At 33.9% G+C, this 18880-nt stretch overlaps 1 protein-coding gene and 1 non-coding gene across 2 annotated transcripts; one reads left to right on the forward strand and one right to left on the reverse strand.

Moving 5' to 3' along the window:
• Positions 1 to 861: 861 nt before the first annotated feature.
• Positions 862 to 1716, reverse strand: LOC106355428. The gene is made up of 2 exons (XR_007314981.1): positions 1570 to 1716; positions 862 to 1477 (listed from the first exon to the last, which is right to left on the reverse strand). It is a non-coding gene; the product is annotated as a cyclin-dependent protein kinase inhibitor SMR11 (transcript).
• Positions 1717 to 7731: 6015 nt separating this feature from the next.
• Positions 7732 to 11334, forward strand: LOC106352595 (GATA transcription factor 11). The gene is made up of 4 exons (XM_013792217.3): positions 7732 to 7737; positions 8388 to 8467; positions 9016 to 9292; positions 10379 to 11334. Exons 1-4 carry the CDS (start codon positions 7732 to 7734, stop codon positions 11036 to 11038), a joined length of 1023 nt encoding a protein of 340 aa, XP_013647671.3. The 3' UTR covers positions 11039 to 11334.
• Positions 11335 to 18880: the final 7546 nt, after the last annotated feature.

Here is an 18880-nt window from a genome sequence, read left to right on the forward strand (position 1 = left end):
TTCCTATGACCGCTGCCAGTCCTAATATTAATACATTGTTCTAATATTCTTGATCTAAATTCTTGTAAAATAAATAAGACAGTTATGAATATATTCGAATGTTTGATTATTACAAGAGTCATATTCTAAATTCGACAAAATTGCATTCTTTTTAGTAGAACGTGTTTCGTTCTTGGTCACCTCAACAAACTCGTGATTGAAATGGCATTCTTGGCTCATGTAAACCAGTTTCCAATGGTAATGTTATTACTCTCCCTTACTTTATTAACTTCATTGTGCAGGCAAATACCGAATAGGAGGAGCTCCCGGAATGTCTTCTTGGAACCTGTTGGTTAAGCCGTCTAGACACATCTAATCAGTTCCCGTTGTTCCATAGTCCTAGCAAGATCAAAAGTGTTTCAGACCAAACATTCTCTGCAATCCATTGAAAGTCATATTCATGATAGGTTATTTGGTTATGTGCTTATGAAACTCAGATTTATAAAGTTTTCGGTTGTACTCTACCCAAGTTTTTTGTATAGACATAAGAGCTTGTATCTTTCATTGTCCATTTGATTGTCCCAATACTTAGCTTAAGTGCTTGTGGATTCTACTACTATTGGTTTATTCCATTGTTTGTTATGATTTAGTATCACTCAAATTACAAAATATGTGCAAGCTTGTTGATGACAACACAGATTCATATTGAGAGTTGCAACCATTTCAGTTTCAGACCCTTTTTGTTTCTGCTGTACTTCCCCTTTGCAGATAAAGCTCTGACACACCAACAGATACATATCTATCAAAAAAGGGGAAAGATGGAAACTTCGATGAAACATAAACACAAACTACATAATAAAACAGAACCCAGAAAACAAAGAGAAGACAAGACTTAAGTTTATTCTTTATAAATCAGAAACTGAATTGTCTCCAACCACAAGCTCAGTTAGCTAGCAAGTCCTCTCATAAAAGACTGTACAAACATAAGTCAAAGCAAGAGTTACTACAAACCCCTAAAAGCTCTCTTTTAGTTTATACCTAACAACAACAACAACAATTCATCAGTCAGATTCAAATTGATGTCAGATTCAGAAGAGGAGCTTCCTGCCCCGTCCAGAGCCATTGTTCCTCCATTTCTTAGCGAGCTGCACCGGAGCTCCGGGACAAGTATCCGGAACCATTTTGGCAACCCGCGAAAGAGGCGTCTTGCAATCATCTAAACACCAAGCCTCAGCGCTGCCCTGTTGCAGTCGCACCGAGAGAATGATTTGCAAGAGACTCTGATAGATAGACTCGATGATTTCTTCATCAGACAAAGTGATGGTTCCTCTGGACTCTCTCTCTGTGGTTGTTATCAGTTCCTCTTCAGACAGACAAGGGTCTGAACCAGATGGAGAGACCAAATCTGGGTCATCAGCGGTTGGAGCTTTAGGCTCTAAAGAAGCCTTCTTTTTTGCTTCACATGGATCTCCTTCTTGGTCCATTGGATTCACGAGATCTAAGAGAGCAGAACAAAAGGCATTATAATAAACCAAAAAAATTAGTTACGAATAAAAACAAAAAAAACGGACAGAAATCAAATCTAGTAACTGTCGAATCTTTTGAAGAAGCTACGGATTGCAGAGAGCTGAGAGAGAGAGGGAAAGGAAGAATGAGTAGAGTACCTGAGAGAGAGAGAGAGAGAGAGAGAGAGAGGCTGAGTAGGTTTTTTGTTTGCGCCATTTTTTAGGGATTTTTTGTACTTATATTATGCAAATTGAGATGAGAGAACTAGATGAATCTCCACCGTTCGATGTTTAGGAATGGACCTACACCTACCGTTCAGACTCTCCTTTAACACCAGTTTGATTTTTTTTTATAAATTTTGTGGGGTCTTCAGGAGTCTTTGGACTTCTCGCCAGTGGTAACTGGCAACTCATTCTAGTTGCGTTTGTGTGTCCGGTCTTTCTTTTTTTGGTTCAAATATCAATTTTTTTTTAGACTGATTCAAATATCAATTTTCATTAACCATTATATGATTACAAAGATTTCGACCTCGATCGATTTTCAACCAGAGATAATAAACTGATTTAGTGTAGCACCCAAGAACATGTCTATGGATCATTTCTTGGTCTTGTTTTCTTAAAGTAACTCCTTTTTTTGTTCTATTTTTTTCTAAGAAATAAAAGAATAAAATTTCAATGTACTTTATAATAAAATAAAAAACAACAAACATTAATTTTCAAATCAGTTACTAATTATTTATATATCATAAATTAAATTGTGATTTTGAAATATTTTAAAAAGTATTCACGATTTACAATGATTTTGTTTTTTTTAACTATCGTAAAACTAATATCATTTATTTAAATAAGAAAAATACATTTAAATGTTTATATTTTCCTATTGGTCATATACATGTTAAATGTTAATATCAGATATTATATTCTCATTGTAGAAATGAAGAGGTGTGAGTTTGCTGTAGATACTTCTACCATGAAGATGGTTATGGATATGTTATCAGATGGTAGATTGGACACAAGCTTATTAGACATGCTTTCTTGAATAATGTGAGCTTCTGGCTGTTTATAAAGGTTTGCTTATATGATCTTCCTGTCAGTGTTGGCATCGACAGGAGTCTGAAGAGGGATGTTGAAGAAAAATCATTTAATTGTGTCTCCAATGCCATCAAAAGAAGAATTGTTGAAAATAGATAATTTATTTGTATCCCATGAAGAAAAAGGAGCAGATCAGGCCTCAAAGGTCATAGTATCTGCCTCTTTTCTTGTCGAATCAAACAGTACAATGGATAGATATCTTTCACCAAAACTCGGGAAAGACATTCAGCTGTTACATCGTTGTTCATGAACTAAACTTCCATGAGTTCACTGATTGTCGTTTATGTTCAGGTTTTAACCTTGGAATAAACTTATCCCTATAATCTTCCCTGTATTTTCTGGCTTCTTTGCAAATTGATTGCTGTGGCAGCTGCTAGTCCAGATGAGATTCCCACCTAACAGTATATATTGCTTTTAGTTGTTAGGAAGAGACAAATGTGATAACTATTAGTGGTTAGGATGACATTCAGTGGACTGGACCAAGACATTGTTAGCATAGCGGAGAGCATGGTATATATCTTTCCTTTTGAAATGTGAAGAACTCACTGATAAACCTTCTTCTCGAATCCCGAGCAAGAAGCCTTGCCATGTCAATGGATTCTACCAGAAACAAAACCATCAATTATCCAAAAGAACCTTTCCACATGACCATATCTCAGGTCCAGTGGTCTCATATTGGATCTGCAACAAAACAGTGAAAGCACACACACTGCATCATGCCAAAGTATCAGAAAAAAAAACAATAAAAACATATTATCTATCAGCTTCTCGATTAACAATAGGTAATTACAGAGTGTATTACAAAACAAACAAGCGAATTAACATAATTCATGTCACGCTTAAATTTTGGTGATATAATATAAGATAGTTCTATAATATATTTAAATTCACCAAAACCCATCGTGAGACGCAAAGAAATCTGTAGATGAATAAGCAAAAACCCATAAAAATATTCACAAACATGCTATGAAAGTAGAGATAAAAGCAGATAAGTTTCAGTTGACGTCGGTTAATCTTTGTCATGAACACCACCAAAGCAAGTATAAGAAAAATGCAATATACAGAGACACAAATCTTGATCTGGTTTGGAAATTTGTCACCATATGAACATGAGCATATCAAACCAAAAACTATACAACCCAACGAAGAAAGGAACAGTAAATATTAGCAGATCAATTCAGTATATTTTCCTTTTGGTCCAGAAAAATGGGTGTAAAAGGAAACGAACCGTGAAAGATGGGTCAAAACCAAAGAGAAGATAGATCCATCTTTCACGGTTTGGTGAAAGGAATTCAATATATTATTCAAATGGCATTGTCTAGAAAACAAAAAAAAAAAAGATGAAAGCTGCCAACAAAAACATACTTCGGTGTGTGATGGACCAGTTTCATTATCTGTCTCTACCTTATTGCTAGATTTGAACCAAACTTGGAACATACTTGAAAATAAATGGTGTATTCGTAGATTCTTCTTCATAAGAAATTAATCCGTAACAATTACCATTCTCTCCAAGAGTGTATACCATGAACTCGCTGACCTCACTACAAGCACAACGCAAGGCCACTTCCTTTTCCTCATCGAGCAAAAAACTCATTGGAAGAGGAACATAGTCAGGTTCGTCCACTGTAAAAGATTTTCTCCACCTCAACGCGGCTTCAGTATCAATATCAATTTTATCCGTTACCCACATGTCCATTTTTGATGTAAAATTGCTTAAATGTAACAATGCGAGTTTTTCTTCTCCAACAACTGATAGAACATTACAGCCGGAATATTGAAACTGGGGAAGACACATGCGTTTAACTCTCTCTTTTGTAACATCGAGAAAGAGTAAGAAGTCATCTGTTGTATATGTATTAGCCCAGTAAATATTTCCCTTGATAGACACGCAACCATGTGGTACTTCGTCAAGAGTAACGTCATCAAGAACCCTCCATGAATCAGAGCTGAACTCATAAGTTTCAACAACTGGCCCGTTTGTTTCACAACAAGAATATCTATAACGTTTCCAACACCTAATGATCTTGTAGCTACGACCAGATTTTGGTGTTTACGTATCCTAGAGCAAAGATAGAGTATCTCTCATTACTATGTTTGTATTGGATCCATCTAGTTTCCCCTAAACATGGATTCCAAACCATGAGTCTACGGTCAGTTGTGGTGCATAACAACAAACCGTCGCAGTGAAAAGAAGAAGAAGAAGAAGGGTTTTGTATCCTTCTATGTGATCAGATCTCCAAGGAAGAAGAAACGTTTTGATGGTGCACTCTATGGTTTTAACCTTTTTCACTGTATGCCCTTATATACCCCATCATATAATATTTTTCCTATTTTTACTGTGGATTATATTTATTAAATTTACTTCTATTTTTTTTCTTTCCAATTTAATTTTTAAAGGAAATTGAAGCATATGTTTTTTTTAACACTGGATAATTATGATATTGCAACTATGAGAAATATTACAGACGATTCTACAGTCGACAATTCTACCTGCCATATGAGGATTCATGCCTGACTGCATCAATTGAGCCGCTCTCTGACTGCATCACCTGAGCCGTCATATGTGATTCATCCTTGATGGTACTCCTTGTACCATGCTACAGATCTCTTGTAAATCTTTTCTCTTTTAATTCGCATAATTATGCTTTCTCCAGAAATTGAAACTCAAACTTCTTAATGTAGAAGCATTAATGAATCCTTGGTCAAACCACTAAACCAAAGAGGCTTCCACAAAATTGAAGCATATGTATACAACAATTTTATTTCATTGTCATATCAGATTTCAGAGTTTAAGCAATGTTAAAAATCATCAATGCCACTTTTAATGGAAATCTATGAAAGTAATTTAGTCCATTTTTAAACTGGTCCGAGTAATGATAGGGTGCAAAGCCCACCTAGTCGGGAGAAAATTGAGATCTAGCATTAGATCAAAGACCTTTTTTGTTCAGAAAGCTACAAAATCTCCACCATTGTTAATCGCTTCACCATCACCGGTCCATTATGTTTCTCCAACCCATCACCACCACCAATATTATCTACTGTTGGTGCCGTCATAATCATGTTTGGTTCAGTTCGGTATTTGAGTAGTTCGGTTTTAACTTTTTTTACTAAACTAACCACAATTTTTGGTTTTAATTATATTTTGGTTAAAAAATCGGTTAAAGTTGAGTAATTTTATAGTAATTTTGATTAGTTCGGTTACTTCAATTCAAAATTTGTGTTACTTCGATTAGTTAAGTTTGAAATTTGGTTAACAATTATTTTTTCAAAAACCGAATTAACCGATTATCGAACCGAACCAAACCAAACCAAGCCAAACTGAAGTCTTTTATAAACCCTACTGAATCGACTTGAAATTCTCACCAAACTAATTGAAAATTTGTTTTGGTTTATTCTATACCCGTAAATATTGACAAAAAAAACTATATCCATATATTTTGATGAAAAGTTCATTGAAGTCTCACTTAATAACTTTTGTTTGCAATAGTAATTTTTAAGTTGACTGCATATTATAAACAAATGACGAACCTAATAATGGTGGACAAAATTTCTTATAATTTCGTAAACTACCCCACATGGTATATGATTGCAGAAAATAACAAACCGAATGTGTATATACAGGAATTGTAATTTGTAAACTTAAGCAAATTTTGGTACTGTTAAAATTATGGGGAAAGAAATGATTTTAACTTGATATTTAAGAGAGCCCATCATGTGGTAGCTAGGCAGGAGGAGACCCACCTTCCCATGAGGAAACTCCATAATCATTCAGTTCCGGGACTCCTCTCTTAATCGTCGGTGATCTATCCATTTCATTTTGAAGATATCATCTTTAATTTGTTTCTAAGACTATTAACAAAGGATGATGTACTAGTTACAAATTAATAATATATATATATATATATATTTATTTATTTAAGAATCTAGAAATAGTATAAGAAAATAATTGTATCAGATCGGATCTACGAGCCATATTTCTTCAAGGCATGTCGTCTGATTTGACATGTGGGGCTGTTCATGTGCTTGATAGTTTAGTTTTCCTCTTAACTACTCGACACAATCATATTGTATATTTAATTGAGACTAGCTTCGTATTATAATTTATATCAGCTCAAATTGGTACAGTTTATTTTCCTTTTTTATCTGATCAAACAGTTTATTTTCTTTGTAGTGTTGTTTAAGAACAAAAGAAGTTTCTTAACTAAAATTTTAGTTATCTACGTAGCAGAAGCCAGAAGTTTGTAAGGATTTCAAGCTTGTTAAGGTCTCTTTATAATCGATTATCAAAATGAAGTTACATGATCGATTAATAAAGATTTCTTTAAAAATCGGATTGTGAGTTTATAAAGAGTATTGATAAAATATTTTTCTAAAACTAAAAAGAGTTTTAAATATTTTATATTTTAATTTTTTGTTAAATAGTTTTGTAGATTGCTACATATTCTCTAATTAAAAATAAATATATAAATTTTTGTAGAATTTATTTTTAAGTATTTGCCAAAAAAATAACAATTTTTATCAACATGATATCCAATATCGATTCATTAAACAATCAGAGAATCTACATTTGATACAAATCAATGCAGTGGAATATCCTAAGAATAAAATAGTAATTTACTTAAATTTTGAAAAATATCAAAATTATTCGTCTAATATTTCTATAAAACATCCAAGCAAATAAATGTTTAAGTCTAGTAAAAACACTATAAATCTAATATATAAAAATAGAGAAAATTACTTATTTATTACTTTTAACAACAACTAACTTAATATTAAATATAAATAAATTATATTTAATAAAATAGTCTATAATATATATATAGAATAAAGTATGAGAATCCAAAAGCCTTAGAACACTTTAGTCCTAATTAAGATATAAAAATGCATAAAATATTAAAATGCATCTATATCATAAATTTATTCTGATTACAAAATATTTAAAATTAATATCAAATTATAAAAACATTTCATATTTTAGCGAGGTTTAAATATTTAATTATAAAACTAATCGTCGTTTAGCAAGAAAATTATAAATCTTCAATCATAAACTAAATCATAAACCCTTTAGCTCTAAACCTGAACATAATGATCTATTTATATTTTAAAAGGTCCATCCTTATTTTTAAATAGATTTTTTTTCTTAGTTTTCTAAGACATGCACGTATTGGTTAGGCCATTGAATATTATAACTAAATTACTTATGAAACATAAAACTGAAATAAATTTTAAAAAGGTTTCCAGCTAAAAACTTTGTATCTTTGTATTTTAGATTTTTCGATTAATACAATTATGGTTACTTGGACGTATTTCAGAGGTTCCACTTATATGCTTGTGTTCAAATATTATTGAATCTACACATTAGGGAAAAAATCTCAACAACAAAGGAATATGAGCTGTATACATATTTGTATATATCACAGAGAAATATGTTCTGTAAAAATATTTAACCATATAAGATTATTTTTTCAAAATCATTTGCTTAATATAGAGTTTGAATTGAACTTCTCCAATGAATATATGTCCCAATTAAAAGCGTTGAAAATGATGTATTTTTTTGTTGGTCAGAAGAACTGAGAAGTTATTACCTTTCACAAATAAAAAATGATGTACAAATGTCATTAAAGTGAAGAAAAAAATTGAGTAAATTCAGTTTACCAAAAAAAGAAGATTTGCAATAAAGAAGATACACTGAAAACTCCATATGCATGACCGCATATTAACTCTTCTCTCTCTCTATCTTTTCTCTCTCTCTCTCTCTCTCTTTCACTTCAGTTGTGTAATCCCTAAATCCCCAATTTCAGACAAGTTTAGATTCTCTCTCTCCTCCATCTCTCTCTCTCCTTCGGCTCGCGCTTGTGGAATACGTTCTACACAGTCAGCTGTACCAGAAGGTTTGTGGGTCTTTTCTCTCGTGCATTCTTCTTCTTCTTCAGATGAAGATTTCTCCTTATGTTATGTTTTCTAAACATTGAGACAACAAATGTTTAATGCAAGAAAGGTTGTTCCTTTTATCTTGTTCTTGTGTTTAAATTGAGACAAACAAATGACTGTTCTCTCTTGGTTTCTCTGATTATCCTCTGTCCCCGAAATGGGTTTACGAAATAAATTAAATTAAATCATAAAAGATTTCATCTTTCTGCTTAAAATAGAATTTGCCATTTATATATATATATTCTGAGGAAACTGCTTTAGTGCTGCCCGCTTTGTGTGTCAAGCCATGTTGACTGTGCTTAAAACTCAATTTGTGAAATGAAAAAAAAATAGAAATTGTAAAAAATGTTCTGAATTATTCACAATTCATATTGAATTGAAAGCTGAAACCTTTTTATTTAAATATCTCTGAAATTTGTAAACTTGGTTTGGTTTTTGGTTTAATACATTGGCTTATGTTATTGTTGTTTTTTGTGTATTTGGTTTTATGGTTTTTTTTTGGGGACAGTGAGTGGGTGGACAAAATGAACAACGGTTCGTGGTTACCTGAAGAGGACTTCAAGGGTCTCACGGACAACTTCTTTGATGATCTCATCAATCACATCGATTTCCCTCTTGAGGACATCGAAACAACCAACGAAGAGGGAGACTGGGGTGCCGATTTCAAGAACCTCATACCTCCACCATCGGATGTGCTCACAAGTTTGTCCTCTGAGTTCACTCGTGGTGGCACCAACGGCAATGGACAGCGTGTGGGAGCCCAGAAGAAGCCTGTGCCCACTCTGGTGAGTTATAAGCACGCTGCTATTATCTTCTCTTCTTGATAGTTCCCATTTGCAGTTTGTTTAGAGATAGTCTTATATGCATTATTTAGGCATATTATTCGATTGATTTTGTTATTTCATTCACTGAACACGTTTGCATTTGGACACTAAATGGGTATCAAAGACAATAATAGTATAATAACATAATTGCTTCATTTTGAATTCAAGCTTTGATAGATTATTCACTGCATGTAGGTTAGAATAGTGTGTGCAAACAAAACATGCTTTGTATAAATTATTATGGTTTGTGAAAAGTTGGGTGTACTTCTGCAACATAACAACTTTCACATAGATGAGCTTTGGTTAGCTGTTTACTGCTTTAGGTTAGAAAAAAGTACTATTAATCACGCTTATAAATCATTTATGACATGAAAGTATTGCATTGGGAATAAGCAACATTTTGCATTCAAACTTCAGTATCTATTTGCATTAGGAAATCTATTTTTTTTTTTTTTTGGATTTTCAAGCCTTCCACAGATTCTCACTGCGTTATGTTAGAAAAAAATGTGTAAATGCTAGATATTGTCTGCACATCTGTTATTTCATTATCTACGCATATATTGTACTTTTAATGCATTTGTAAGGAAGTAATTAGGGTAATGTAAGAGATTTTTCATATTCACTTGGGTGCTTTTTTTGAACCGCTTTAGGTAAATAGGTAAATAAGGTGATTGTTACTTTTGTAGTATTAGTGTATTATTTTAGGAAATGACCTGCAAATGAATCCTTGTTGTGGAGGCAGTAGAGAGTGTATATCTTTGTGTTTAACGTGTATGAGAAAAGGAATGTTGTGCTGTTTCTTAGATCTTTCTCTTGATCTTCCTGTCCTGGTGTGTATATAGGAAGTTAAGTTATTATGATTAGATTAGTCTCTTATCTGCTCTTCAGAGTGGGATATGTGTTGATCAATGTGAAATCCTGATCGTGCTTTGTTCTGTTTTCTATACTTTTTGATTCGAAGCATGGTTCTGTCCCTAACTCTTCTATGTTCCATGATTGGTAGCATGTCTGAATATAGATTCATTGACTTTATCTTCATGTGTGCAGAAGCAGCAGTCAGGAATCTCTTCTACCGTTGAAACCTCCCTCCCTGATGTCAAAGTCTCAAAGCTGTTTCAGTCCTCAAGCCCAGTCTCGGTTCTCGAGAACGCAGCAGCCAATGGTTCTGCGGCCTCGTTCCAGAACCAAAACAGAGCTCAGAGACTGGCCTTCCCCGTCAAAGGCATCAGAAGCAAGCGCAAACGCCCCACAATCCCCACATTCCTGTCCCTCCACGCCTTCTTATCCGAAATGCTAGAGAAGAAGCTTGCTCTGCTGGATGATGATTCAGACTCTGAAGACACTTACAACCTCTCTTCCGAGAGTTCTGCCAAGAAGAGACGCAAGAAGAGCAACAACAACAGCAACAACTCTCACTGTCCGGAACCGTTCAACGCAGATGGGACAGTGAGGAAGTGCACTCATTGCGAGACAACCAAGACCCCACAGTGGAGGGAAGGTCCCCGTGGTCCTAAGACACTCTGCAATGCTTGTGGAGTCCGGTTCAGATCAGGCCGTCTTCTTCCGGAGTACCGTCCAGCTTCCAGCCCCACCTTCATCCCAACGGTGCATTCAAACTCTCACAGGAAGATCATAGAGATGAGGAGGAAAGAGGAAGAAGGCCAGTTTGTTACCGGAATGCCCCGTGGCTTTAGATACCGAGGGTAGACAGAGAGAAAGAGAGACTTTGTAACTTTATCAGACCGAAGTGAGTTTGGTCTGTGTGAAAACCAAAACTATGAGGATCCCTAGAATGGGGTTAGCTCTCTGTAAGACTTGTCTTCTTTAAAACTAGGGCTTAGTATCTGTCTTTTAAACAAAAAAGAGAATCTGATGCAGAGAGTTTCTTATCTTTAGGGTTTGTAGTTGCAAAGTTTTAGGGTCTTTTTTAAAGTGTTTGTTTGATTTATGTTGGCTGACATCTGTTTTATCAGAGTAGTGTAATGCCAGTTTTCTTTGTTAAAGCTATTTTGATAAGAAACCATATTTTGCTTATATTATTTTACAGAAGAGATATTTTGAACGTTTCTTTGAGCTGCAAGATGAGTTTAATACCTTTTTTTAATGGAGAGGTTCTATGGTTTATCTTACATCAATCAAACATGTTTCTACTCCACTATATCCAGAAGACTCGAGTCCAATTTGTTATGAATTTGCATCAAGATATTGATGCAATAGTATCTAAACGTACAACATTTGTATCCAGAAGCAACATTCAGGCTTAAATCAAATGATTATTTTTAGAAATCGTTATTACCAATTGATTATAACTGATAGAAATATTTCTCTATCCCTGTGCACCTTTGAAAAGAATTGCCATAGATATTTAAATTACGCTAAAATCTTCAAATTTATCTCTCAAGTTACAAAAGTAATCTAATTCTAGTGTAAAAAATTAATATAGATCGATGAATCATCTTCATCAAATCCAAATAATTGTCATCAACTTAGCTGATGGCATTTTCTTTTAGTTTAAACTACAGGTAGCTCAAAGAAAATTGTGCAACTCCGTTTATAGTACGCATAAACTCCTACGACATCTGTTGGAACCAAACATGCGACATTCCATGCATGTTGTCCTTAAAACACCATTCCAATCTACTAACTGATCCATGATCAACCTAAGAAGCACTGATTTGGGTTGGGAATACTTGGGATTAAGGGGGCCAAAGGAGAAAGTCATATGGCGTTTCAATGAAAGGGATCGAATCTTTTGGTTTGCGATGTTGTTTAAAAAAATTACTTCTAATAAGGCAAGTTTGTTCACTAGTGGATATCTCGTTTAGTCGTTTTCATTAAAAACATTTGCGTTCTCTTTCTTTCATATTTAACAATTGATCCATGGATATATATCGCTTTGTAAATCAGGAAGACTTATGTTCTTCTGTTCTCCAAATAGAACATTCACATGTTGATACAATTAAATATACTTGGAAAACTCCGAAAGAGCTCAAACTAAACATTCAAAGATAACATGGTTAATTGTTTTTTTCAGTGCCTCCATTAACAACTCCTATCATTATCAAAATGACATGAAGTGTCGTTAAATTGGCTACACGTCCGGTAAACGCTTTCGGTTTGAAGGGATCTCGTCTTTACCTTCTACACTTGATTCTAGAGATATGTAATACTAGGTGTCCGCACTTCATGGGAGTCAATATGTAAGATTTTTGGCTTTCGTACTAAAATCTTGTCCAAATTTCATTAAATAATTTTCTAATTTGGGTGATTCCAACATACACATGTATAGTTAAACTATGACAAAGTCGCAACCCTAAACTAAGAAGAATACAGTTAACTGGAAAGGTTTTGGAAAATCGATACATCAGTCATTTGTGTTTGGATATGTGTATAAATAAAGAGAATAGTCTCATATGTAAATTTGGGCTGAAAATGTAAACTTGGGTTTGCAGTTTATATAACATTGACATATATGAGTTGGGTTCAAGGCAAACAACAAAGCCCACCAACCGCACAAGCGCATTTGTCGCATGAGGATCAACCAGCGACCAACAAAATCACAATCCCTTGCATAACAAGCGAGGAGAAACGATCCTTTGATCATAAGAAATCTATTCACAGTCCTAAATTTTGAATACCCAACACGTGTTGGTTGCTGATCGGTCAAGTTTCTCTATGAGAACCAATTTATTCGTGTTGTATATTAATTCTTCCCCCTTGCTTTCATTAAATTTTTTTGTCAAAATGAATCAGAAACCATATTTGAAATGCATAGTATTATTAGATTGTATATGTCAAATGAATTATTAATTTTCCAACTTAGTTTTAAGGTCAGTAAAATAATGAGGCCAAGAAAAATAGATACTATAAGTTAAAGAAGAAAAAAGAACGAAAAAAGAAAAGAAATGTATATATATGTTAGAGAAAAAATGAGAAAGATGAGAGAAGAAGACAGATGAAACAGAAGGTGTCATCTGAATCTGAAGACATAACGACACAGATTCCTCAGACTCAGTTGTCTTCCTCTTCTTGTGGGCCCCTTTATCCCTCACTGATACACATCTCTCTTTTCTTTTGTCTTCATCTATTTATTATTTCTTTTTATTTTATTTTATATTTATTTGTTAATGGACAAAAAACAAAATCATTTAAGAGTTGAGTGAAAACAAAAACATCAATTATTATGGCCCAGCTTATCTTCAATTATATTTTTTTTGTTTAAAATATCCAATTATATATGTTTTGTTCTGTACCATCGATTATTGTTGATAGCTAGCTATTCGACTAGTTTCGTGAAATATACAATAAATGTACACAATAAAAATATACAATAAATGTACAAGACTCTTACTATTTCTTTTGGTATTACCGAGTATTTTGTGTCAATATATCATGTTGAGGTTCATACTAATCCTTAAGAGATCAATTTACCAGTAATAGATAAGCATGACTGTTTTACAAGATAATTAGATATCCCATAATAAAAAATAGGTTTCGAATCCGGAATGGATAGCACATTTCCAAGTCCAATATTTCAAATAAAAATTTATAACAAATCATTTTAACCTATAATAAATATACATGAACTTATACTATTTTTAAAGAATTAGTATCGAGTCTTGTGGTCAGTATTTCAAACAAAAGTTATAACCAATCACATATATTTTTATAGTCTTTTTTGAGTAAAGATTCATAACAATATCGGTTTTGAGTCATTAAGCGTTTAAAAAAAATTTGACATAAAAATTATTCTATTTTTTAAACAAAAGTGATCCGAAAAAATAGATTAACAATTCTAACTAATGAATCAACAATTGCAGTTTGCATCCGAAATATACAAGAAATGTTGAAGGCTTACAATTTTTTTGTAATTTTGCAAACTCCTTCGACTCTAATAAAAAAACTTGGCCATATTTAAGGTTTTTAATCATCAAAATCATGTCTTTGCAATCTGATCCAGTATGTTGACAACTAGAATGGCGTAGCATGCTCAAACAAACACTTACAACTCCGAGTGGTTTTTTTTTTTTACCCATAAGCTGAATTATGTGTGATTTGTCTTTCCAATCTCACTTCACACCCAGACAAATGTTTTGAAAATATATGACATGTGAATATTATGTAAGTGGTGGCTACATCTCTATATATACTTTAAATTTTATTTAGAGTAGATGTTACTGGCGAATAGTAAATCAACATTGCTTATTTTTAGGCGAGCATATTTTAGCATAAATTAAGCAATACGATTCAATAACATTAGGGAATTTATGCACACCCAAAATACTTGACCTAGTTAACCACTGCGCCATCTTGCTTGAGTTAACTTCTATTATTTTGATATTGATAAATTATAGTTACATCCTAAAATCATTAAGATGTTGACAACAAATATAATAAAAATCAATTAAATGAAAGAATCTTGTTCCATTCTCTTATATTTAGGAGCTAAGAATCTTTTTCATCATCATTGCTTGAAACAAAAAATAATAATAGGAAATCACAAGAGATGAGTTGACAAAATAAACAGAAAAAGATGTAAAGATATAAATGGAATCAGTTGGCCAATCATGTTTCAGCTAATAGGGTAACAGAGAAAGGACATAACGTGGGCGACAAAGTTAGCCGCGATGATGATGCCACGTTTACATCAGATATGTGCCAGATCAGCAATAACATGTCAACTTTCATACAAAACAGACCCACTACACTAATAAAGCGTTTTGAAGTTAGTTGTCTCTAGCTGTCACGAGCGTAAGTTAACGAGTTGTTAAGTGTGTGATTTATGTACGCGTCTGGCTCAGTATAGCTCCGCTATGTCCTTGTCCTTTGGCCCAAATACTTTTCGTTTGGCCCACTTTTATAAATAAGCCACGAATTTTATCTTATCTTTTGTCGAGACGCCATTAGTTTTTTTTTCTCCCTTTCTTCAATCTCCAAAAGGCCAGAATACACTTGCGTCTTACAAAAAAAATTGATAATTTTTCTTTTTGAAAATTAATAAAACTGTTCTTAACAATGACTTTTGTTTAATTAGAGATTTTTTATGTTCTTACAAATGATGATTAATGGATTAACTATATGCATCATATACAATCATGATGAACAATGACTCTATGATTCAAAATTTTCCGCAGTAAATAAATCTTCAACTAATGATCCTACATATTTTTTTGCGATATATATATACTCTACTAATTTAAAGTTCTATTTTTATGTTTTGATAAAGTTTATCATTTAAAATTTAAATGGTCCAACAAAACTTATAACAGTTCTTTCTTTGTCATCAACTTATACACACTCATACAAACTTTGTAAATCAAACCGAAAGATATTGATTAGGCCTGGGAATATGAGTCTTTACCCGCGGGCCCGGCCAGTTTGACCCGCCACGGGGAGGTGAGGGTCGAACAATTTGAAAAAATCAATTCGCGGGTGCGGGACATGAGCATTTTATGCGGGGCGGGTGCGGATTGGTGGACTTTGAATCGCGGGTATCCGCCAACCCGCAATTTTAAAAAAAAAAATTAAAAAGATATTTTTTTGTTAAAAAATGTATAGTTTTTGTTAAAAAGTATATTTTTAAAGAAAATACGGTAATTTTTAAAAATAATAATTAAAATTTTAAAAATATATAAAATTTTATTTATAAATATATTATTTTTAGTATTTTTAGAAAAAAATATATATTACATAATTATTTTTTTAAAAAAATATAACCCGCTGGTTACCCCTAGAATTAAGCGGGGTGGGTGCGGATATAAATATATTTGTCTGCGGACTGTGTGGGTTGGATATTTTGACAAATTTTTTTTTGAAACCCAGGGGTCAATGGGGCGGGTTTGACCCGCAACCCAGCCCTAATATTGATCCATGTGAACGACAAAAGACGGTTGCTTCCTAACACTGCGTGCTAGGCTATACGCCGTTGAATTTTGCGTTCTTGGTACATGGATGATCTCTGATCGTAGGAAACTTTCTTCCAGGACCTTAATATCTTTCAAATAACTTGCAAAAGCTGGTCATTATTTTTGTTCTGAAATCATCTTCACCAATTGAGAACAATCCGTTAGCAAACGTAACCTGAAATTGAAGTAAGTTCCTCATACATTATATTGCCTAGAGTAGTACTTCCATCTCCACATGAAGAGGACAGAAACTAGTCCGAACATTCCTCGCCTCCACTAGCCCATCAAATCCTTCTAAAGTGTTGAACCAACCCTGTACAAAGAGAATATCATTCTCTTTCCAGGAACCATCTGTGAAACACCATCTTCCTCGAATTGGCGGTAAAGACGTAACCTCTACGTATGATACTGTCCTTTGTTCACTCACTATATGTGCCTCAGCCCAGAGTATTGATTCTGTTTCTGCCAATTTAAGCGTGTCCCTGGGATCAATGTCCACATTACTAAAAACTTTATGATGCATTCCTTTCCAAATGTACCATAGTATCATGCAAACTGATGATCATCTAACTGCGAGAAGACTCTCTAGAAGAGATGATCCATGTTTGTAAAGAGAGACCTTGTTGGAAAAATAGCTGGATTTGATGGTATCTTTCAAGGAGCACAAACCTGAAACGCTAGCAGACATTCAAAAAACACATGGTTTATCGATTCCTCATCGGCTTCATATCTTGTAGAGCATATATCTCCAGCTATCCCTCGCGCTTGCAGATTATTCTTGACTGCTACACACCTTGTCACCAATTGCCATAGAAAACGTTTTATCTTTGGAGGGCACCGTATTTTCCAGAAGAATGCCTTCAATACATTCACTGTGGGTCCAAATATTAACGGTGGTTTTTTCCTGTCTGGATAAATCCGTTCTACCTGATATCCTGATTAACCATATATTTTCCATTGTTTGTGAAATGACAGCCATCCCTATCTACCATCTGGGTTCTGCTCAGTGGTATATTTTCTATAATTTTCACATCATGTGGATCCATTAAAGTCCGGAGTGCCTGCGAATTCCAAGTTTGCAAAGTAGAATCCATGTTCGGAAACTCGCTAGGAGTTATCCGTACACTCGGCTTGGGCCAAGCGTATAATGAAAAAAGCGGGGATTAATCGTAGATTAATCGCCGATTAGTTTTTAAGTTTTAAGCGTTTGAAGTAAACAATTCTGAAAAGTTAGTATGGTCTGGTGATGCGGCTTTCCCTAAGTACTGTCGGGACTCGTGTTCGAAACGCAGCAACAACGCTTTTTGCTCTCTTTTTTTAATGTGAAGGGCATAATCATAATTTTTAGCTTCGTCTTCCTCTTTTAAGGGTTTACGTTTACTGTAAACCTTCTGCGACCGCCATTAAAAAATACATAGTCCTTAAATCTTGTGCTTACTTTTTGTTGTTTACACATTAAACTCACAGATCTATCATATAGCAATTGATTTTGAACTCAAAAAGAACAAAAAAATTAACTTTTCTAATTGTTCTGTATAATTAGCCGAGTATAGCAAAATCAAGACGCTTAAGAGTCGTGGAGCGCTTAACCGCCGCGTTTGCGGCCGCGGTGACCGCGTTTTAGAACATGGAGTAGAATCAATGAGAGTCTCCACTTTGAGGTTTGGGTAATAGTTGTGTTGGTTTTATTAGCTAGTCTCGGGCGAGTGGTTGAGAGCCAGAGATCGTTCCATACAGATATGGATGATCCTGATTCCACCTTTTTGATTAGTGTTTTGCTTACCAAAGATCTAGCATATGAGATACTCCGCCAGCCATATGACGGAGAATATGAACAAATCAGTTCCAAGGGTGATGCGTTTTTGTAATACCGACCTTTGAAAACTCGAGAAAATAAAGTGTTCGTCTTCCCTATCAAACGCCATAACTGTTTACCAATCATCGCTGTGTTGAAATCAGTAATATCTTTGAACCCCAATCCTCTTTTCTCTTTATTAACATATACTTTGTCCCATGATTTCCTCTTGTGCTTCTCCCTGGACTCCACCAGAATTGTGCTACTACGCTTGTCAGTTTTTTTGCGGTTGCCTTAGGTAAACGATAACAAGACATCACATGATTTAGTAATACCAAAACCATTGATTTGATGATCACTTTTTTTCCTCTTTTTGTGAAAAAACTTAAAAGTCTAACCGTTGATCATATTATTTAGCCTACCTTGCACAAAACTAAAAACTTGAATCTTGGATTTCCCAAAAAAATTTGGTAGTCTTAGCTAAGTTCTCATTCCTCCAAAATTCGGGATATCCAAAATATCTCTCAACTCATGTCTGGCTGATTCCTGAACCTTGTGCCCAAATTGAATCGAAAACTTATCAAAATTTATGAGTTGGTTTGATACTATCTCATACTCCTTTAAAATTCTGAGAATAGTTTAACATTCTTCTTTTTGAGGTTTACAAAAGAGAAGACTATCGTCCGCAAAAAGCATATGATATATCGGTAGACATGCTCTGGCTACCTTTTTAATATTTGCAATCAAAACCTTAGTACACGGTATAAATAAATAAAGAGATAAAAAATCTTTTTGATGTAAACCTCTATTTAAAACAATAAGACCACATGGTTAACCATTTGGTATAAT

This window comes from Brassica napus, chromosome A7, assembly GCF_020379485.1.
Source record: "Brassica napus cultivar Da-Ae chromosome A7, Da-Ae, whole genome shotgun sequence".
NCBI lineage: Eukaryota > Viridiplantae > Streptophyta > Magnoliopsida > Brassicales > Brassicaceae > Brassica > Brassica napus.

Bases quoted from the DNA above. Each gene is read 5' to 3' on its own strand.
- LOC106352595 (XM_013792217.3), top strand. The intron at 8,468-9,015 runs GTTTGTGGGTCT...TTTTGGGGACAG, and splicing joins ACAGTCAGCTGTACCAGAAG to TGAGTGGGTGGACAAAATGA. The intron at 9,293-10,378 runs GTGAGTTATAAG...TCATGTGTGCAG, and splicing joins AGAAGCCTGTGCCCACTCTG to AAGCAGCAGTCAGGAATCTC.